The sequence below is a fragment of the Gigantopelta aegis genome, unplaced genomic scaffold (assembly GCF_016097555.1).
Source record: "Gigantopelta aegis isolate Gae_Host unplaced genomic scaffold, Gae_host_genome ctg2994_pilon_pilon:::debris, whole genome shotgun sequence".
Classification (NCBI taxonomy): Eukaryota; Metazoa; Mollusca; class Gastropoda; order Neomphalida; family Peltospiridae; genus Gigantopelta; species Gigantopelta aegis.
The window spans coordinates 14,581-38,720 of NW_024533134.1; the positions used below are offsets into that span (position 1 = coordinate 14,581).

Genomic DNA, 24,140 nt, shown 5'->3' on the forward strand with positions numbered 1-24,140 from the left:
GAAAGATTTTAACTTTAAAATATAACACAGATGCTTAGGTACACAGACTTAGGTGTCACCAGTGTACTCTCAGGCAGTGTTATCACCATCCGTCGACTCCTGAAGATGATATTCATGGTGGACTATGTAAACATGGCACCACATTGTGAATAGCTTGCCCCGGAGCTATAGAGCTTCAGGACACTACCAACGATAACATCTCTTTAGATAAACCAGAGTTGCTGCCTTAGGACTTAGTCAGATTTAAAAAATTTGGCGTCTTATCAAAATTGTTATGTTGTTGGGTTTTTTGGTAATTAGTCTGACACACCTTATTTTGGCAGCTTGTCAAAATTGCTCAAATCACCTGAAGTTTTTTTGGCCAAGCAGTCAAAGTTTATTTTTAGCTCTAATTTTTCCAGACTTGAGTAGAATGCTGTTTTGGTTTTAGCTTCTAGACCTAACTTTCCATCTACCTGAAACTTCACCCCATAATTCTGTCCTGGAAAGTTCTCCTTGTCCTAATTCTATATGTCAAAATTACCAAATATGACATCAAGTAGCCGATGATTAATAAATCAATGTGCTCTAGTGATGTCATTAAACAAAACTTTATCATTAGCAAGAAGGGAACTTTTATATGCACTTTCACAAAGGGCAACACATACCATGATTTTTTTATATATCAGTGGAGTGGCACTGTTTAGGATGTCCACAACTATTGGGAACTATAGGTGAAAACACTAATGTAATGTACTTTTATAACAAATTATTCTTCAACTTTTATTTCAAAATATTAGACAATGATTTCTTTTATTTGTATTTTGTAGATGCTCCTGATGTCACCCTCACGTCTTTGAATTCCACTGAAAATAAGTCACCAAGTATAACATGCACTGCTGATGGTCGCCCGGGAAACATGAACTTCACAAGTTTCAGCCATTACTGGAATGACGTGTTTATCCGGAATGTGCCTGTCACACCTGTTGGACATAATGAAACCAGACTGACATTTAATCCCGCTACATATGAAGACAGTGGGACGTACTACTGTACTGTTGATAATGGAGTTCCAGACAGATCGGGAAATATATCACAGACAGCAACCAGTTATGTCTACATCGGAGGTAAGTTGTCTTCTAACGAGGATATCACTGTACTTAAACCTGTTTACAAAAGTTACCCAAATGATTGATCTATCCTAACTACTTATTAAGAACATAAAAGCTCTTGCATCTGCATGCATATGTATGAAATGTCCTTTGTAGAGAGGTTGTTGTAGAAGTTATATTCAGTTATACACATGTAGTTGCGATATGTAAGTACTCTTTTGTTATGAATGCTTGGATTGGTCCATCTAACATCATGTGACTTAAAAACACAGATGATCATAACTGAGTGAATCTCAATTTTACACTACTTTCAACAATTCTTAAATAACAAAAGAGATTGTTTCAGATATTTTCTTTATTTAAGATTAATAAAACAACTGTTTATGTTAGTCATTAATGTTGATTTAATTAGTAAATGTTATTTACTGTTTAAAAACAGGCCTTGTGATTCAAAATATATAGGTGGGTTAAAAATAGCTCAATTAAATCACCTCTTTAGGGTCTAGGTGGGCTGTTTTGACTGACCGAGAAAAACAACTCACCATTAATATGTTGACTCAGTTTTCTGTAGTTTAACCTTCTGACTACTGCAAGCCGACCGACACACTGCATATCGCATAGAGTACATTCACTCATGTCTTCCACTGTTTGGCACATGTCACTGATCGAAATAATAATAGAACAACACTGATCAAGATGAATCTTTTTTTTCTTTTTTAAAAACAATCTTTCTTAAATTACCCCAGATCACTGACAATGTCAAGGTTGGGGTGCCTTGAATCATCATCTTATAATATACAACAATAATAAAATTATAACATGATTGTGTGTGTACACATGTATAACTAATTGTAAAATAACGTTGTAGTGATATTTCATATATGCAGTGCTCAATTTTAAGAATTCTGGTTGCTTGCCCGGAGGGCAAGTATATGGGTTCACATTGTGGTTGCGCCTCCAAAAATTTGGTTGCCCAGATTTCATCCGTGTTTCGAAAATAGAGTTATATTTATATTCCAATAACACAGTAACCATAACAGTAACAGGTTTGGTATTAATATGTTGTCAGTGTAAAATGTAATATGTACTGTCTGACAATAAAATACATCACTTTTTAATATTTTAAAAGGTTTCATATTAGAAATTTAAAATTTGGAAATGCCAAATGTTTTGGGAATGATCAAGACCAGAATGAAATTCAAAACACACAATTGATAAACACTTCAGTTCTTTATTTTTGTAAGTCATGTTAGAAGAGCTAGAATTATTTTAATTACGTCAAAATGGTATAATTATAAAGTTTGTTTCTGGGACTACTACAATAGTTAAACTTCTATATTACCGGTTTTGTTTTATTCCATGTTTTTATTTAAATAATGTTTTTAAATGTTTGTAGTTATACGCATGTACACGTAGGGCCTAATTACTTAAGATTTTTGTGATGTGGTGACACGTCAGCTATTTTCCAATCGAATGCACTGGAATGTTTCTTGTTAAGAATACAGTCAAACCCACTTATTTGCATACCCTCGGTGCTGCTCGATTTTGTGCAATTAACCGGGTTAGTCGATTAACCGATAGAGTACCGACTTTCACTTTGTAACAGCCATCCAACTACAAAGTGGCATGGGAGACAGTCTAGCACAATGCGGTACTTCATACCGGAACTATTATAGTTAACACATGTCACATGCAGTTGGATATATATAAATTAAAAAAAATATATATCTATCAATATATATAATAAGCATGACGTTTTTGTTTTAATCTGCCAGACCAGAAATCATTTTTTTTTAAAATCAACGCCTGTCACTGGGCATCGTTTTCTAAAAACACAAACTTTGTGTATTAAAAAAAAATACTGACCATCCACTAGTGTAAACAAAGTGTATTAGCCATGTAGTTAATGAGATAAACTTGAAACAACAGAACCATCAAAAAGTTCACGTTTCATCGGTACACGTGTTTACAAAATGACGTCAGTTTCCGGAATTACCGGGCTGTTGATTGACCGAATGCGCCTTACCATAGAATTATGTGAACTTGTATGAATTTGCTGATATGGTGTTCTTTCCATCCCAAAAGATATGGCAAGCTTTGGTATTATTTGTGATCCCCTTTGCTATTGTTAAGCAATTAAAGTTAAGCTCGGCTAGTGAGTCGTTATCAGTTCCAGCAGTCTGCATTGCATGCATGACCGTTCTAACACAATTGACTGACGGTCTTTGTTATGTTTGTTTTGACGACCTCCCCCACCAGTACATTTTTTCCGCTACATTTTCTGGGAAGCATGTTTCGCCCCCCATCCACCCCTTTGCTCGCCCTAGTAAAATTCCAACCCATCATATTACATATGTACAATTAATACTAAGTACAACAAATAATAAATAAAATCAGTATGGACATTTATTCTGTTAAAAACTTAATACATACACATGTAGCATTTAATTTTAGAAAACAAACATAATCATATAACATTTTATTTACATCAATGTCCGTGTCATTTGAAATGTCAAGGAATCCAGTTAATGAACTCTGTCATTTTTCGCTGACGGCGGTTTGCAGCCGATGTTGTTTCACACAAATCTTCTAACTGGTACAACCTGTCAAAGTCCTCACACCCATTCTCTTCTAAAAAGCGCCTCACTCTGCCGAGTATTGTCTTCACCTCACCGTTGGTGATGGGCAGTAGGTAGTCGTGATCGTCGTTGTCGCTGTCATCGGATTCGTTTACCATTGTTGTTGTTGAATCCTGTTGTGTGAACGCTGCACAGATTTCTTCGTCAGTCTGTGGTTGATGGCAGTCCAGTGTGTCGTCGTGGGAGATGAATTGTTAAAATGCCTCGTTAGTTAGTCCAGTCGGTGCAGCGAAGTTGGTGTCATCAGAGTTGTCACTTTCTACAGGTTGCTGAACATCTGGCTTGAAAAAGCCACCTTTTCGAAAACAGTTTACAATTGTAGACAACGTGACGTTGTTCCAGGCTTTTCTCAGCATGTGGATGGCATCTAACAAAGTTAACTTTTTAGCAATGTCATTCGCGCTCAGTTCGTCATCGGCGTCGATGTCGTCAATTATCTTGGGAACGACCTGACTTCTATAGTGGCCTTTTAGGTTTCTGATGATCCCCTGATCACATGGCTGGATTACAGACGTAGTTCTCGGCGGCAAAAACATCAGCTTTACGTTTCCCAGCTTTTCATTTGGTGGATGGGCAGGACAGTTGTCAACTAGTAACACCACATGTCATCGCCGAAGGCGCATATCTTTGTTGAAATCCTCCAACCACTTGTTGAAGATAGCCGACGTCATCCAGGCATTCTGGCTATTTTCGTACTTCACTGGAAGACTCTTTTTCCCTCTGAAACACCTCGGCTGTTGGCTCTTTCCAATGATGAGAAGTTTTCGTTTGTCAGTTCCCGACATGTTGCAGGCTATCATTGCTGTCACCCTGTCCATCGCCTTTTTGCTCCCACTCACTGTCTCCGATTTTACAGTTAATGTTCCGTCAGGTAATGCTCGGTAGTACAGTCCAGTTTCGTCAGCGTTGTAGATGTCGTCTGCTTCGTATGTCTTTAGTATATCTGGGAGAACGGTCTGTGTCCACTTGTCTGCTGCTACCAGGTCTGCGTCTTTCTTTTCTCCATGCAGTCGTTTGTAGATGATGTTATGTCTTTCTTTCCATCTACTAAGCCATCCGTTGGTGGGGTTAAAGTCTTCTTTATGGAGATGTTTCGCCAAATCCTTTGCTTTTTCTGCGAGAATGGGACCGGACACAGGGATATCTCTGGACCTGGCACTATCGAACCATTCTGACAAGGCGCCCTCCACATCCTCTGCTTTGCCAGATCGTAGCCGTTTTCGTTCGGGGTTCGTTTTATTACACTCGTATCGTGTGCGAATATCCTCTCGTTTACCAGCAATTCTGCATACCTGTGACTGGGAACAGCCCATTTTTTTGGCTATTTCTGCTTGTGAAATTTTTTGATCTAAAAGTTTAACAGCTTCGTATTTATCAGCAAGTGATAAATCGTTTCTTTTGCGTTTAACAGACATAGCGTACACTGCATCTAATGAATAAGTGAACAACAACCCTTTCTCGGTCACATTTATTAAAAACATCACCGCCTAGGACGATTGATCTGTAATCTTTTAATTACTAACAAGGCTTCTCGACATAACGTAATTGATACAGAACAATGATTGCCCTGAACACGTCAATCGAATAGGGCCGCAATAGTTGAGTGCGCATGCGTACAAGCGCACAGGCGGTACTTCTAAAAATAATAGTCGGAGAGTTACATGTTATTGAGATGGCCTCTGATTAACAGCAATATATTGCAAACAAAACATTAGGTGTTAGGTTTATTCAACTTAATTATGTCATTCTTAAATCTTGTAGTCGGGTATTGTGATTCACCAGTAGTAACGTGCACACCATCTCATTTGCATGCCACACGTCGACTTTGTAAACACCGATTACAGTCGGCTTACCACACAGTGAGCTCAAACAAAACAGATTTATTTGAGTTGTTTTGCCAAAGTTTGATTGACTTTCTCAGTAATTTGTGACATCAATTCAGCACAATTTTTTTTTTTAAATCGTTATTTTTATGTGCAAATAACCGATATATAGCCTGTAGTCTGTGCAATTAACCGGATGTTTTGTAGTGTTATAAGGGCAAATGGTTCCGTGTTGGGTGAAAATAGTCAATTAACCGAATTATGCTATAAACCGATGTGCAAATAAGTGGAGTTGACTGTACTTCAGCCGATTATGATTTTTCCCGATGTCTCACAGAATCGGCCGAGGAGTTCCGAGTGGCAAACAAACCCACGTGATTTCGACTGACTGACTGACGCTTTAGATAACGAGAGTTTAAAAGCGATTGTGGGCAAGGAAACTGCACATTATTATGGGACACAACTCGCCGTTTGGTGTAAAAAAGTTAGTCGTCCGAAGGGCAACTAGTATCATAGAATTAAGTTGCCAGACTGAATATTTGGTTGTCACGGATGTCCGGACGACCGTAAAACTTGAGCGCTGTATATGTATATAAAAAAGATATGATATATACAGGGCTCAAAACTCGCCAAAACATATGATGGCCCAAAAAATAATAATGGATGTTGGCAAATTACGGTAAGCGAACCATGAACAAGATTTTAATGTGGAATAAATATATGCAATTCAAATATTAATAGTGGCTCATATGTTATAGCTCTAAAGCTCTAACGCCATTATTTTTTAATATTTAAGTTGCCCAAATGCATGCATATGTATGAAATGACCTTTGTAGAGAGGTTGTTGTATCAGTTATATTCAGTTATACACATGTAGTTGCAATATGAAAGTACTCTTTTGTTACGAATTCTTGGATTGGTCCATCTAACATCATGCGACTTAAAAAACCACAGATGATCACAACTACATGTACGTGAATCTCAGTTTTGCACTACTTTCAACAATTCTTAAATAACAAGAGATTGTTTCAGATATTTTCTTTATTTAAGACTAATAAAATGACTGTTTATGTTAGTCGTTAATGTTGAATTAATTAGTAAATATTATTTACTGTTTAGAAGCTGGCATTGTGATTTAAAACATACAGATGGGTTAAAAATAGCCTACTTAAATCATCTTTTTAGGGTCTAGGTGGGTTGTTTTAACTGAACGCGAAAAAAGCAACTCATCATTAATATGTTGACTCAATTTACTGTAGTTTCACCTTCTGACTACTGTAAACCGACCGACACACTGCATATCGCATACAGTACATTCTCTTCCACCGTTTTGCACATGGCACTGATAGAAATAATAACAGAACATGCTGCACTGATCAAGATGAATCTGGGAGGGGGGGGGGGGGGGGTTAAACCCCCAAACCTTTATTACTACATATCACTGACAAGGTCAAGGTTGGGGTGCCTTGAATTATCATTTTATACAACAATAATAAAATTATAACATGATTGTGTGTGTACACATGTATAACTAATTGTAAGATAAAGGTTTTATGATATTTCATATATATGTATATAAAAATGTAATGATTTATATGGTAGTTGCATTCATTTCATTTGTTGTCATACATTGCACAAGCATATCCCTATTTAAAAAAAAAAAATTTAAGTGATCTGCGGGTCAAGATGAATAGGTGAAACAAGCGTGTTGTGCTGTCTGGAGAACATCCCATCAGCTATTATATAAGAAAACTGGCTTCTTACCGTTATGAGAAAGGAGAAAACGTCACAAACTGTGCATGATGTACAAACTAAAACATAAACTGACCCACCTTCTTGACATTACAACCACTGCATTCTACTGCTGAAATAAATCCTCGTCATACAGGGAGTGCAGATTATTTGCACACATATTTTTGTCGAACGTTAAACTATGGAACAACAGCTGTAATTAGGCATTCTTCATCAGTAAATGGATTTAAAATTCAAATCAATTTTTTTTATCACTATCTTACTTTGATAATGGCAATAAAATGCAGAAGATATTACATAGCCGACTCTGTTTGGGTAATAGTAACTTAAATGGTCATAAATGCTCATGATACGTAAGTGACAATACATCTTGTGCTTGTGGACACCTAGTTGAAGAAGCTGAACACTTCTTACCCTTTTGTCCACTGTACAACATAGTTCATAATACCCATGCATAAATAATCAATATATCCCAACCACAGAAAAATAATGCTATATTCAAATCTGTCCAGAATTTCATAATAAATAGTAGCGGTGGGACATAGCCCAGTGGTAAATTAAGTGCTTGCTTGATGCACGGTCAGTTTGGGATCAATCTCCGTCGGTGGGCCCATTGGGCTATTTCTCATTCCAGCCAGTGCACCGTAACTGGTATATCAAATGCCGTGATATGTGCTACCCTGTCTGTGGGATGGTGCATATAAAAGATCACTTGCTACTAATGTAAACATGTTGCGTATTTCCTCTCTAACACTAAATGTCAAAATTACCAAATGTTTGACATCCAATAGCCAATGATTAATAATCGATGTGCTCTAGTGGTGTTGTTAAAGAAACCAAACTCTGATAATAAATAACAAACATTTTGAGATTAATTAACCAGTCACATTCATTCTCTCTGTTCTGACATATCTTATTGTGAAATGCTTAAAGGTAATAATCATCTCATTCTTTACCTTTTCTTCCTTCTATTTCTTTGTTAGTCAATTTGGAACAAGTTATAATTATGTTTTATTTTATTGCTTGGAATTTGAATCACACTTTACAGTCAACTGAGACCACATTTGTCAAGAGACATCATTGCAGACATTAACAATAAGATTACATACAAGTAAATTTTGATGTAAATTTGTCCAGAACAAAAAACTATAGTTGTTCGCATCAATGCATGAATACTTTACTGCAGTTTCGTTTATTTCTTTTGTCTTTGTTATTTTCTCACCCATGGTTGGGATCGAGCACAGATGCAGATAATGATCGTGAGAAATAAACATGCAGTATTTATACAATTTGCAGTAAAATGTACACTGAATAAAATTATTTTATAATAATCATGACATTTGTTAGGTAAAATATTATATTTGTAAGACTAGATGTGAGGTGACATAGCAAAAGTTAGCTGGATTTCAAATAGACCATAAATTTCAATTTCATTATCTTTTCTTTTTTAAATAAAAAACAACTGACATAAATGTAAAAAGTTAGGTTTGTTTTGTTTAATGACACCACTAGAGAACATTTATTTATTAAACATCGGGGACTAGTTGTAATAACGTGAATTAAGTCAGCATTCTTAGTCTAAGTATTTCACAGTGCTGAAGTCGACAACAGAAACATGGTGCAAATTACGAAATTATTGGGGTGGGGAATAATTGATGGGTTAATTTTAATTATTACCCATATGGGCTCAAATATACGGGGTAATATTTTTTTCTATCTCTGCACAGTTAAAATTGACAATATGGGTAATAAAGAGAATAACTAACTCACTACAAGAAGTTACAAATTATCTGTCCCTCATTACACTCTAAATAATATACTCTAAATAATAATAATAATAATAATAACAATAATATAAAGCAATCCAAACCAACACAAAGAAATAATGAGCTCTATTTGGAGAAAAAGTATTAGCTCTCAAATTTTACTGCGACATTCAGGGTTTGATACAGACACTATATACACTAGAGATTTCGATCTCTGCTCAGTGTGCAGAGTGCTTCTACTGCCATTAATTAGCTGGCTTAAAAATCACAACGTTTGGTTGGTTGGTTACTTCCTATAGCTGGAACTTCACTTTCATTCGTATAATGTTTCCATTCATGAGTCAGATTACACATATCTTATACCATCTACAAAGATTTAATGAATTTTTTTTACTTAATTCTTTCATTTGTATATTTTAATAAGTGGCGGCTTTAGTAGCATAGAAAAATACTTATTTTCGAATGGAACTACTTGTATACAGACATATTATTTTGTACTGTAAACATTTGGCTGTAGAAAAACGCTGTTATGGCATAAAATCATGATCAGTTAAAATTGACAATATGGGTAATAAAGAGAATAACTAACTTACTACAAGAAGTTACGAATGATCTGTCCCTCATTACACTCTAAATAATATACTCTAAATAATAATAATAATAATAATAATAATAATAACAATAATATAAAACAGTCCAAACCAACACAAAGAAATAATGAGCTCTATTTGGAAAAAGTATTAGCTCTCAAATTTTACTGCGACATTCAGGGATTGATACAGGCCGGCACTATATACACAGGCTGTACACAGAACTGTCATCATACGGAATGTGCTCATCTTTTGTGTAAGGAAAATAGATGTCACTGGATTAACTCAAAACAGTGACATGTCCATCCTGGGCATATAACCAGTGACTGAGACCAGAACAGAAAAGGGGATAGGTGTAAGGTTTTATCAATTGTGGACGTTTGTCATGTATAGTTTAACTCACAGCATTTAATTTTAAAGCTATCTCTTTAGCTGAAAATTCATGCGTTCTTCAATAGATTCATGAATTAATTTGGCTCCAGGGACATCGATCATTCTCGATAATTTCATGATTATCACCAGTCATAGCACGTCTTCAAACTAAACACACCACCTGTTCAGACTGGATTCAATTTTTGTGATGTAATTTCTGAAGAATGCTGCTATATTTTTTCATGTAGAACAAATAATAAAAACCTAATTTGTTTCTTTTTTCTTTCTTTTTGTTTTCATTTGTAGCAACACCAAAGATTACTAAGGAAACTGAGCTTGATATTCCTGTGGGTGCAGAAATAGGAAAACCAGCAATACTACAGAAAACTGTGTTTTCCAAACCAGATAATATTAGTTTCAATTGGAACAGATCTGATAGCAACTCTACCTTTAATTATACAAATATTAAGCCAGAAAACATTACTCTGGAAATATATGGTAAAACAGTAAACGACTCTGGCTACAGAATCTCACTCAATATCAGCTCATTCTCACAGGAAGACATAGGAACCTACACACTGAATGTCTGTAATGGTGTTGGATGTTCTCAGTTTTCTGTAAACCTGACAGCGGCAGGACCACCTCGTCCTCCAAAAGAGTTCCAACAAGAAGGGGAATCATCTCACACAGTAAGGTTGTCATGGTTACCTAACTATCCAGGCGGTAAATTCAAACAAAGATTTATACTGGAGTACAAACTCCAAAGTGAGTCTGAATGGATGACTGAATGGACCAGTGACTGGTCTGAATATTTACCACAAAATCAGAAAATGTTTTACAACATCACAAACCTCATGGCTAACCAGGTGTATGACGTCAGGCTGTCAGCTGAGAATGACCGCCCAAAAGACAATGTTAGTGTCTTTGTCAACATAACAGCAATGACAGCAAAAGGTACATAAATGTGTTTGTGTATTTGTGTGCATATATACACATGCAGTTTCAACAATTACATAACACGTAATTGGGCCATTATCTTAACCAACTCCCCATTTATAGACAGAACCACATACCAGCTGTTTTGTTTTATAGTGCGCAAGCATATTGCACCACAAGACCGTGTAGCAGTCAAGTGGTATAAATCTTGTGCACTGTAAACGAGTGCAATAAATAGCATTGCAAAATAAGTGGTATGTTGTTCTGCATTTATTACATACCACTGTCCTATATTACAGTTAACAAAAGTTTAATTCAATAATACAACTTACTTTGGCTGGAAAGTTAGTTGAATATTATAGAATTTTGACAGAACGCCGATACATGTATGACGTCATTCCTGGCTAGGGACATGCCATCATTCCTGGCTAGGGACATGCCGTCATTCCTGGCTAGAGATATGCCGTCATTCCTGGCTAGGGACATGTCCTCATTCAGTTGAACACGCACTACGCATGTGAGATTGTGTATCACACGTACAGGTATGTTCAGTAAAATATGTTTTTAATTGCATGGTTAGAAGTTTCTTTATTACTATATTAAGATTAAATGGGTAATAAAAATGTTTTGTTACACTAACGCCCTCCTTTCATAGATACCAACATTATCATCCCCTCGTGGTAAGTCATTAAGGAGGATATAGCATCTTGCCTGTACATGCATGACATACAACATCTCTGCTTTACCAACTTCATTTCTGATCCAATTTTCATGAAATATGATCATGATACCGTGAACAATTAATAGCTCAAATTAACCTTTTGCCTCCTGTGTCAATAGTGAAGGTCACAGTTATAGATATAAATAGAGGATTCGTGACAAGTGTTACAAATACGTAAAATATCAACTGAATTTATGTTAATTGATGTTTGTTTGGACTGCCGAAACAAATACCAATTAACTAGACTTGGTTGATATTTTACACATTAAAAAACTGGAGTAGCGAACTCCATAGGTGTATGGGCAGGCTAATTTTTGCCCAAATTAAACAAAAATGCCAGAATCTGGATAACAACGTTTATTTATATAAGCATTACAACCAAACAGCTATATATGGTTACAAACGAATAACTACACATTTTCCCATGGATTACAACTAATTTTACGGTTACAAGGATTAAAATACATGGTACAAATTGTAAGGTCTCAGGTTAGCACATTTTGCCCAAATGCTAACATCGTTGGTGCCCAAATTTGAGGATTTTCTCCAGCACTAGGGAGGGGGGCACCCCCTGCCCCCTGCCTCATTCGCTTATGGTGAATTCTATTTATCCTATAACATTTCTAAAATAACATTTTAATTTGATATTTAGTAAATCAAAGTTTGGGAGTCCCCTCACTAGTAATATGACGTCATCGTGATTAGCACAAATGTAGTTTGATGTCACACACTTCAACTAAATCTCATAACAACATTATGCTCAGGTGTACAAGTCTTGTTAACTGTAAACAAATGACCCATTGACAGAAAAATATTATTAACTGAGTTAATATCAAATGGATTTATGAGATGGATATTATGGCTAAGTTATAGGATAAATTACTCCATCGACTTAATTTTTTATCAGATAAGTGTTTGTGTTTTGCCTCTCTGCATCAAAGTTCAAGGTCATTGTTACTAAACATAGACATTTTACTGCTGTATTATACCGACTACATTTGTAATTGAATTTCCATAAAACTTGACATACCATTTATGTCCCAAACTGCGTTCGACTAACAACAAAAACACAAATATGATACTGATGGAAAGAGTATTCTATAACAGTACATGAAATAAAACATATTCCAATCAGTTAATGAAAAAAAACCCATGGACATAAAACGAATCCATACTGGTAAACAAAAGTGAACACCATGCATACAGCAAACAGGAAAGGGTGGTAGTTGAATTCTAACTGCGTTCAGGCTCATGCATTTGGGAAAATATCCTTTCTGCGCATGCGCAGTTCGTCATTTTTAATTTTTAAAGCCACCATGTGATAAAATATGTGTTTCTCAACAATGCACAGTGGACAAACACTTTGTTTAATTAGTTTTTTAAAAGGAAAAATTCAGTTTGTTAAGTGTTCCAGTCCGGTCCGTGTTTTATCATTGCCCATTGCTAAAACATAATGTCAATACAGATAGGCATCATATTCATACTGTAAATAGATTGTAAAATATCAATTTTCTAATAAATTGATTCTTTATTTTTCTTATATTAGTTATAATTAAAAAGTTATACACTCAAAATTATTTACAATTGTTACGAATGGATTATGTCTACTATTACTACAGTAGAGGCACAAAAATGTAGCATGAATTTTGCAGATCGAATACCGGGGTATAATAATTGAAAACAAATTCTAACAACAGGTGCAATGAAAATCCTAAAAATTAAGCAAATGATTTTGCCTTGTTGGTTTGGCAAGTGTGAGGTTATGTGACATGCATCGAATGTTAGTTCATCTTCCTCCATTTTAAGTCAATTTATACGAATCAAGTGGACGATGGACCTGATATCTGTAATTTTAAGGAATAAACAAAAACAACTTAGTAAAATGAACAAGTTCATGTGAAAAGAATTAAACATTCATTAATTAAATCTTTTTAATTAAAATATATTTGCTTTTTGCTCAGTGTTAAAGTTTACATTTAGTTCGGTTCTGCACTAACTGTAAGTCCTATACATTGATGAAACTTGGTTTATAGTTTTACTTATGGATGTTCATCATGAAAAAGAAATAAAAATTAAAATGTTTATCAAAATACTTTTTGCATTTAGCTGAACATTAACATTTTGTGGTTAAGTCTATTTCACACAAACTATAAGTCCTAGATGGATGAAACTTGTGCATGTGAAAACAATTAAAAATTAATAAAACATTTTACAATGATGCAACTATCGATGACAATAAATAACTTTATTGTAGACAAGACATTTAATTTTTGTTTGCAGTATTAGAGTTGTTATTAAAATGTAATATTTCTCATATGACAGAGGCTAAGAAACTAAGTGGACCTGGTTCGGGGATTGGTGGTGCTGTTGGAGGTGCTGTTGGTTCTGTGGTTGTGGTTGGCGTTATAGTGGTGCTGGCTGTGTTCTTTGTACGACGATCACGATTATCAAGCAAAAACAGTAAGATATTGTGATGCTTATGTGAGTTTGTGTGGAATGTACATGTACAGTAACTTTAGTAAGTGATCTGTGCAGAGTAAAAGGTGATTAACACTAACAGAAATTCATTCTAGAATTAAAATGGAGGATTACTTTAAAACATATACTCTGGAGTTTAACCTTTTTATATATTAATATTGATGGACTTTAGTAAAAACAAAATATTACTTTCAAAATGTAAGCATCTTACATTTACATTTAATTAACATACAAAAAACCAACAAAAAAAACATGGTAAAATATTCTTAAAATGTTCTCATTAGCAAGCCTCATTTTTGTTAATTTTACCATGTACTGGTTTCAACCCATAGTGTCCACTGCATTTAACACCTGTATGTTAATTAAATAAAAATATGTATAGATACAGTATAGTTAATTATTTGTAACAATAAAAAATGCACACACACGTACTTACACACACACACAGACAGACACGCACACGCACACGCACACACACGCACACCACATAACCCTATACACGGTTCCAGGAACGGGGCGGTTCGGGAGCATGCTTCCCTGGAAAATGTTTTAATGTAGATGCTCAGAGGTACATTCTGGAACTATTTGGTTTTTAATATTTATTTCAGGTATTTTGAGGTCGTAGCGTGTACAAGAGCAGCAGTATACTTCAACTACATTACATGTGTGACACATTGTCTTGTTACATTAGCCTACTGTAAAACTGTTAATGCACTTAATTGAGAATATTGCATATGTGTAGGCCTATGGGTAGAAGAAACATAAATATATGGAACATGTGTATTGTTATATAATGGGTACATCTCGTACACCTACCTGTGCTCAACTATGGGCCAGGTACGACTGAGCAGTGTCGCACTTATAACATAGAGCGATCGTACTCATATATGGATACGATCATTGACAGATTTGGCAGAAGCAAGGGGCGAGACATATTTTTTTTCTAAGACCAGCATATAAGTGAACAGAACTAGTTACACTGTGAAATAATACCTTTCTATTTTGTACTTTAAAACTACATTCCCTGGAATATTTTTATTATTTAAGCATATAGAACAGAAAATCCAATTACATTTGGTGCATATATGACGCTGCACTCCGCATTGGGTTCACTACGCTGGCTTATCGAGGTCAAAAACAAAGCCATGATTTTGAAAGTGGAACACTTTTAACGGGCTTGTACCGATCTCGGTTTTCATTGGCTTATCACAAGTATAGAATTCCCCAACAAGAGATCACGTGAGATTTCGCAATTTTTGAACAAATTTAACTGTCTTGATTGCGGGGTCGTCTCATATTTCCAAAACATATTTATATCCATAGAGGTATGGTACAACGCCTTTCCAGGGGTCGGTGAGCGGGGGATTTGCCTTGAAATTTTGACAGTGGCCAGCTGTTGGCATACACGTTATATGTAAGGGGGTGTTACTAATTACGTAATGCTCTAGGGCTAGAGGAAGAGGGTACTGTGTTCAATTTACTAACATTTTTCAAGACTATATGTTATTTTTATTCATTACTTAGACCTAAGAAGGTGTTTTGTTGAAATGTGCGGTCAGTCTAGGATCGATCCCCATCGGCGGGTATACAAAAAGACCATGGTATGTGATATCCTGTCTGTGGGATGATACATATAAACAATCCCTTACTAAAAAAAAATGTAGCGGGTTTCCTAGGCGAGTGTGCAGGGATTTCAGTGGGGTTGGGGTTATAGGCTGTGTTAAGCGAAGTTTATATGGGGCCATGCTCCCCCCAAAAATACATTTCAATTTTTTTTAAGCTTGGGCAAGTAAGGGTTTCGACCTCCAATACCCTCCCCCTGCACATGCACCCGATTCCTCTCTAAGATTATATGTCAAAATTACCAAATGTTAGACATCCAACAGCAGATGGAAGGAAGGATAGGATATGTTTTATTTAACGAGGCACTGAACACCTTTTATTTACGGTTGTATGGGGTCGGATGATTATTAAATCAATATGCTTTATCTTTGATGTCGTTAAACAACACACACACACACACACCCAACTTTACCCTATCCAAACGAAATAATATTTATTTGAATTTGTCGATTTTAACAAGTAAAATTAAGAAGTGAAAACGTTCAGAAAGTCACCGGCCTCGGTGGCGTCATGGCAGGCCATCGGTCTACAGGCTGGTAGGTACTGGTTTCGGATTCCAGTCGAGGCATGGAATTTTTAATCCAGATACCGACTCCAAACCCTCAGTGAGTGCTCCGCAAGGCTCAATGGGTAGGTGTAAACCACTTGCACCGACCAGTGATCCATAACTGGTTCAACAAAGGCCATGGTTTGTGCTATCCTGCCTGTGGGAAGTGCAAATAAAAGATCCCTTGCTGCCTGTCGTAAAAGAGTAGCCTATGTGGCGACAGCAGGTTTCCTCTAAAACACAGTGTCAGAATGACCATATGTTTGACGTCCAATAGCCGATGATAAGATAAAAAATCAATGTGCTCTAGTGGCGTCGTTAAATAAAACAAACTTTACTTTTTACTTTTGAAAACGTTCATTGTCTACTTTAGTACATTTTATTTTTAAAATATATACATGATTAATGTGTCACTAGTATACAAACTAAACTTTGAAAGTTCTACTAACACTTTATAAAATATCAATTCCGAAATAGGAAGGTACGACTGTCGATAATACGTTGCAAGATCAAACCGGTTTTAACTACAGCGCAAGATTTCTCTTTTAATTTTTTGAGACGAACCCTACAATTTGAAATTGGCAAACGCACGTTTTAACTGAAACTGACAACAGGCTGTTGTTTGTGCTTTGCCGAGCTATGGCGGCACAGGTGACAAATCAAGTGTATACGTTTGACGATATCCGTTCATAGCGAACACACACAACCTTTTTAAAAGTGCATTTGAACTTGTATTTTACATTTGTACATGATGTTATAATATGGTAACCAGATAATGTAACTTTAATACTCATTAATCGTAACCGGCCTCGGTGGCGTTGTGGCAGGCCATCGGTCTACAGGCTGGTAGGTACTGGGTTCGGATCCCAGTCGAGGCATGGGATTTTTAATCCAGATATCGACTCCAAACCCTGAGTGAGTGCTCCGCAAGGCTCAATGGGTAGGTGTAAACCACTTGCACCGACCAGTGATCCATAACTGGTTCAACAAAGGCCATGGTTTGTGCTATCCTGCCTGTGGGAAGCGCAAATAAAAGATCCCTTGCTGCCAATCGGAAGAGTAGCCCATGTAGTGGCGACAGCGGGTTTCCTCTCAAAATCTGTGTGGTCCTTAACCATATGTATGACGCCATATAACCGTAAATAAAATGTGTTGAGTGCGTCGTTAAATAAAACATTTCTTTCATTTCTTTCATTAATCGTAATCCATGTAAAATGCGTAGTGGTTAGTTTGCAACCCTATATAGCTGTTTGGTAGTGCTTAATGCAAATGTGAATTAACGTTATTGAGTTTTAAAAATCTCTAAATTCGGGCAAAACTCAGCCTGCCCACCCTACTGAAAAAGTGAGGGGCTGTATATGATGAGTATAATGTTATCAGTAACAGACAAGGATTCATAGTTTGTGAAAACAGGAATCTAGAAAAAAACAATTGAATCACTAAACGCGTGCGTGGGCAAAAACAACCCATCAATGTATTTAAATTTTGGTATTGGGCATAGCTTTTGTTTTTTATTTGGTATAATTGATGGCATCGGAATCACTTTTGTGAATAATATTTAAGTATGTTGCTCCCCTGTGGTATGTACTATCCTGTCTGTGGAATGGTGCATATAAAATATCCCTTGCTGCTAATCGAAAAGAGTAGCTCATGAAGTGGCGTCGTTAAATAAAACAGTTCCTTCCTTCCTCTTTGCTCAGGTCGTCACATAATGGTCATAGTTTGCGAGTCGACAAAATAACACGCCACAATAATTGCTTACGTGACAGACTGGTTCTCAATTGAATACACCCATAACGACGCCTTGTAATATCTAGGCCCATTGGGCTATTTCTCGCTCCAGCCAGTGCACCATGACTGTACATCAATGGTCGTGGTATGTGCTATCCTGTCTATGGGATGGTGCATATAAAATGGTGCATATAAAAGATCTCTTGCTGCTGCCATATAACTGTAAATAAAATGTGTTGAGTGCATCGTTAAATAAAGCATTTCCTTCCTTCTTGTAATATCATTCGTGTAACACATGTACCATATATTAGGCCAAAAATATTTATGGAAATTTCCAAACGCTAAAATTAATATTGAGCTTCAAAAGACGAGCCAAATAATATCAAAGGGCGGGATTCCAATAATGGTTTCGAATAAACTAGCATTTAATACAGCCATCTGTTAGGGTAAACGTTAAAATACTTATAATAGGAAATAAAAAACAAAGAAATAAAAAATAAGAAAAGTGTTTGATTTTACAAAATATTGGAGTTTTTTTATACAATGTTGCTGAATGACCATGTTTGTTAATGTTCCTGGAATGGGACAGCATGCCCAAATGCACCCTAAAACAAATTTAATGCACGTTGTGCGACAACTGCATGAAATCGGCATGAAATGGTCAGATTTTGGCGAATGCACATGAAACTCGGGGAAATGATTGGGATAGTGATGGGTATTTAAAGCTGCAATGATGCCTCGTTTCCATTTCGACGTAGATGAGTTATAAGATGCCAAGACTAAGCCTGCTGAATCGAAACATTGCAATAGGCCGCCTCCAGTTAGGTGAATCGCAGTCAGCAGTCGCACACTACATGAACGTCCATCAGAGCACCATTTCTCTCTGAGACAGGTACCAGCAGTTTCAATCAGCTGAATACCGGCCCAGAAGTGGAAGACCTCGCATAACAACTGCAGCACAAGATCGCTACATCTGGGTTCTGCACTTGCGTCACCGAACTGCCACAGCAACGAACACTGCTGGACGCATACTTGGTTTGAGAAGGGTGTCTGCACAAACCATTCGGAACTGACTTCGAGAAGCTGGTTTACGGGCTAGGAGACCGTATGTTGGCCCTGTCCTGTGACGTCAACCTTGACATTTACATGTTCGCTGGTGCACGAATGTACAGGGGAGGAACTTGGGGAAACTGGTGTTGAGTATGGTTCAGCGACGAGTCACGTTTCCTTCTACAGCGACGTGATGGACGACTACGTGTTTACAGACGCCGCAATGAACGTTTTGCCAACAACTGTGTTGCCCAAGTTGACAGAGTCGGTGGAGGGAAAGTCATGATGTGGGGAGCCACCTCATACACCGGCAGAAGTGAACTTGTGTTCGTACAAGGCAACCTGACAGCTGCAAGTTACGGGTTTCCTTTCTAAGACTACAGGTCAAAATTACCAATAGCCAATGATAAAAGAACCAATGTGCTCTAGTGGTCTCATTAAATAAAACAAACTTTATAATATAAATAGTACTAATGGTAATATAACTACTCGCAGTCTATCTGTCTGTTTATCTGTCTATCTAGCGTGTCAATTTGTCTGTCTAGTTATTTACCTACATACATGTACCTACCTACCTATATCTGTGCTTACTCTATCCATCTATTCATACACCCACTGATCTGTCCATCTGTCTCTGTTCAGATGCTGTACCACAGACCGGAGACTCTGATCTCACGTATGAAGGACTTCAAGAACGGGGAGACTCGGCCCAATACTCCCAACTCACCGTGTATCAAAATCTACACAGCTCTGGTAAATATTTAAAATACTCTTAGCTAGTCCATATACATGAGTAATTATTATAAGCGACTTAACTCGGCAAGAGTAAATGTGTTTCCATGGGTTATAGCATTATTTGTCGTTATTATGATAGTAGTAGTGGTTGTAGTTGTAGTTGTGGTGGTGGTGGTGATGGTAGTAGTAGTAGTAGGAGTAGTGGTAGGATTAGTAGTTGATGATGATGTGGTATAAATAGTAGTGGTAATATAACTATTACTAAATGTAATACAACTATACTAAGTATTTTACCTATCTTTCTACCTACCCGACTGTCTGTCTCTATTGTTTATCTATCTGTTTCTCGCCTTATATATCTACCTACCTACCCATCCATTCATTTGTCCATCCGCTTGTTCATCCATCCACCCTGCCGTTCATTCACACATCCACAATCTCTCTATCTATCTCTGTTCAGATGATGCACCACAGACCGGAGCCTCTGACGGCACGTATGAAGGTCTTCAAGAACGGAGAGACTCGGCACAATACTCCAAACTCACCGTGTATCAAAATCTAAACAGCTCTGGTAAATAGTACATATAGCTTTAGTCCATACTGTTAATGTCAGACGAATTCGTTAGTAACTAACATCAGTGACTTAAAGCAGTAAGAGAGTGAAACGTGCTTATTTTGTTGTACAACTTGTGTCTTCGCTAATGTCATATCTGGCAAATTGTACTCTTTTCTTTTTTTCATAACGTGGCATAAGATGTCATTAGATATAATTATGCTATTTTCTTGTACACTTTGAATATTAGAAATAAAATTCTCAACTGCCAATTAGTTGAAATAAAGGAATACTGGGGAAGAGTAATAGAATTCTTTACCATTTTGAAATTATTTAATATACATGTACTTTTTTTCAGATCCAAATTACAGCAACTTGAGAAGTTTATCTACAATGTAAAGAAAACATCACAATTTAGTGTTATAACAGAGATTAACATTGATGTGTATGACATAGAGATTAACAGTGATGTGTATGAGAAAGAGAGGGAGGGAGAGGGAGAGAGAGAGAGCGATCGAGCAGTAGACTTTATATGTGCACTGTGATGTTTCATTAGTGAAAGACACCAAATACCATTTATTCACGGGAGTTTGTGGGAAGGTCGAACAGACCCATTTCACATACCGGAAATATATCTGCACAAGTAGTCTGTTGTTTGACTGATCATTTCATGGCAGATAGTTGTCAATGTTAATATTACAGTCACTATTTAGTGTTGGGGGCTGCATCTAGCTGTCGGTAGAGTGCTAATCTGAGGTTCGACTCACCTCAATGGACCCATTAACAAATTGTTTTTTTTGGTGTCCCAAGCAATGCCCCACGATTTGTATATCAATGGTATGTGCTGCCATGCATGTGGGAAAGTGGGAAAATGTAGCAGGGTTCCTCTAAGACCCAATGTTTGACATCAAATAGCGGATGATTAATAAAACAGTGTGCTCTAGTGGTGTCGTTAAACAATAAAAACTTTACTATTCAATGGCAAACTTCAAATGGGGGTATTTTCTCATCGCTTGTATTTTCTTCAGTATCTCTCTCATTTAAATTTAATTTTAAATTATCAAATCGATCGCACTTCACTGCAACGAAAAGTACACAAGTTAAAATACAGCTAGCTTGTTTTCGTTTCATATTCGTTTGAAGTGAGGTTTTTTTGGTTTTCACATTTCAGGCAACTGTTTATGCCGCATGCATCATTTATTTGTCTTATGGTGTATAGGACAGTTAAAATGATATATTATGTGTATGTACATATATATTTTTTTTGTAATAAAGTATTTAATGTGTGCCCATGTGTCCTTGTCTTTATTAAAAAACTGTGTATGTATTTACAATGAGAGAAGAGGGATTCTACACAAGGGCTGCCTGCTCAATCTCCAATATGTTATCATCTATGGGGATCAGTACTACTGATTTTCCCCCCGAATTAAACAACATGCCCGAATGTGGATAACGTTTAATATTTGTATTACTAAAATCAGATGTATAAATACAACCATAATCGCAGCCATGAAGTAGGTGAAACGCTGTGTATGTGATCCGTTGAGCCGGTACTAGAATGTTACAGCCGGTACTAGAATGTTACAGCCGGTACTAGAATGGTACTAGAATGTTACAGTCGGTACTAGAATGTTACAGCAGGTACTAGAATGGTACTAGAATGTTACAGTCGGTACTAGAATGTTACAGCAGTCACCTCTTGATCCTATAATTCATTGGTGGAATCCATACATATTTCCATACTAACTGGACAGTTTTAATGTCTATGTTTTCTGGAGACAATCGGTCGTTTACCGTAATACTGTGGCCGATATTGTTTATGTTTCAGATGACGTAAGTTCATTAATAAAATTAACGCACAAGTTTTTAAAAGTGTAGTTGATCTTGTATTTTGCATTGGTAAACAATGGTACTAGACCACAATTTTAATACATATTGTAAAAAATTTCGACCCCCACCCCCCATTGTTTTAAGGGCAATGTATCTTTGACAAATCAATAAAACAATTGGTTCATTTTTATTTTTATTTAGGAAATCAACAGTAAGCAAGAGACAAACGGTTAGCAATAGATAAAATAAACTGTAAATCACATGATAACAAAGCAATTAGATTGGTAAAACAATGAAATATATTTACAAGTACCATCTTCTAAAAAGCAAAAACAAAAAAACATGACTGTGTATTCATAGATCAATGTCAAAAATGATTTACCAAAAATGTGTTAATTTTACCAAAATAAAACTTTTGCTCTGGCCCGAATACTCCTATATACTCTGCCTCCATTTAAAAACTAAAACCAACTAGTTATTGTACCATTGGAAAGTATCAAAATGATTGCACTTTTTATTTCATGTTTTTCCCTCTCTATAGCTTAAGGTTACATACAAGTCTATTTTGCAAATATATGTGGGTTTTTTGGTGCGCATTATTTTAATTTAATTTTGCACAATAAAAATATAAGTTTTTACTTACTTATAATAATAACATACATATGTACAAGTTCCTTAATTTTGTATAATAATAAACATTTATTAATTTTACGAAATAACAACATGTATGTAAGTTTATTAATTTTGCACAAAAACACATATTTATTTGAAAATTAGGTTGTTTTTTGTGTAATATCTGTATATACTTACATAATACCGGTAATAGTATCGTAAGGTTACAAGACATCTACCATTCTTTAGATATACATGTATATAAACCAATTTCAATGAAGCACTTTAAGGTGATACTTATTTGTAAATTGCTAACAAGAATAAAAGGAAAAATGTTTTTCACTATTCAATTAGTGGAACATGTTATTTTTATTTACAGTTTTACAATAACTAGTTTTCCTGATTATTCAGCTTGAACATTCTATTTTAGGTTTTGCTTTGTATAACATATGCATAGATACAATATTTACTCAAATGTCACTTATATATTTTTTATCAGTTTAAAAAAAAAAGAGGTGGTGATGTTGTAATTTACAGTGTTGCACTGATATACATGTAAGTAACAAAAAAGTACATTTATTTTGCAAATAGTGTAGCTACAATAATATTAGTTACTTTATGTCTTTAGTTAGTAGCTAACTATAAATATTTTGTTAACCAACTGATGAAATAATAGACAGTTGGCTTATCATATGTTTTTGAAAACTAGACAACTGCCGGAACTTACTACATAGGATTCCGGTAGCATTTGAGGATTTTAATGGGTTTTTTAGAACTAAGTTTTACATGAACACAGCTAGTTACCACAATAAAATATGTTATTAGTGAATATTTATATTACATTCTTATTATGCATAGCAATTAATTTAATCATTAAAGTAAAATACAATACATATTATGATGATTAGTGAATATAAGCAACAATAATATCTTTGGTTCGATCATCAACATACTTTACAAAATCACAAAAATGTTAGGATCTGTATAACAAACATCATGATACAAATGTTTTTCACATCTATAAAAATAAACACATTTAGTTGAGCTAACATTTCATTGTTAATCACAGAATGTTTGGATAACGTACAGGACAAGTCCAAGCTAACATACATTCATGTATCTAATCTCTGTATTGTCTGGTTTCGCTAGACCATACCACTAATAAGATACATGTCAATTTTACATAACATGGACAAACGAGAGGAATATTTTGAAAACATCTTTTAAGTTTGCACGTTGTATTATATCAGCAGTTATTTTACTCAACAACAAAAAATTATGGGTCAGTACA

The 24,140-nt window shown here is 35.8% G+C and overlaps 1 protein-coding gene across 1 annotated transcript; it reads left to right on the forward strand.

Annotated features, from left to right (window-relative positions):
• The first annotated feature begins 827 nt into the window (after window positions 1–827).
• Window positions 828–21,694, forward strand: LOC121391831 (neural cell adhesion molecule L1-like protein). Its single transcript, XM_041523315.1, has 6 exons — window positions 828–1,106; window positions 10,340–10,987; window positions 14,013–14,150; window positions 19,762–19,872; window positions 20,315–20,425; window positions 20,766–21,694. Exons 1-6 carry the CDS (start codon window positions 899–901, stop codon window positions 20,804–20,806), a joined length of 1,257 nt encoding a protein of 418 aa, XP_041379249.1. The 5' UTR covers window positions 828–898; the 3' UTR covers window positions 20,807–21,694.
• The last annotated feature ends 2,446 nt before the right edge of the window (window positions 21,695–24,140 follow it).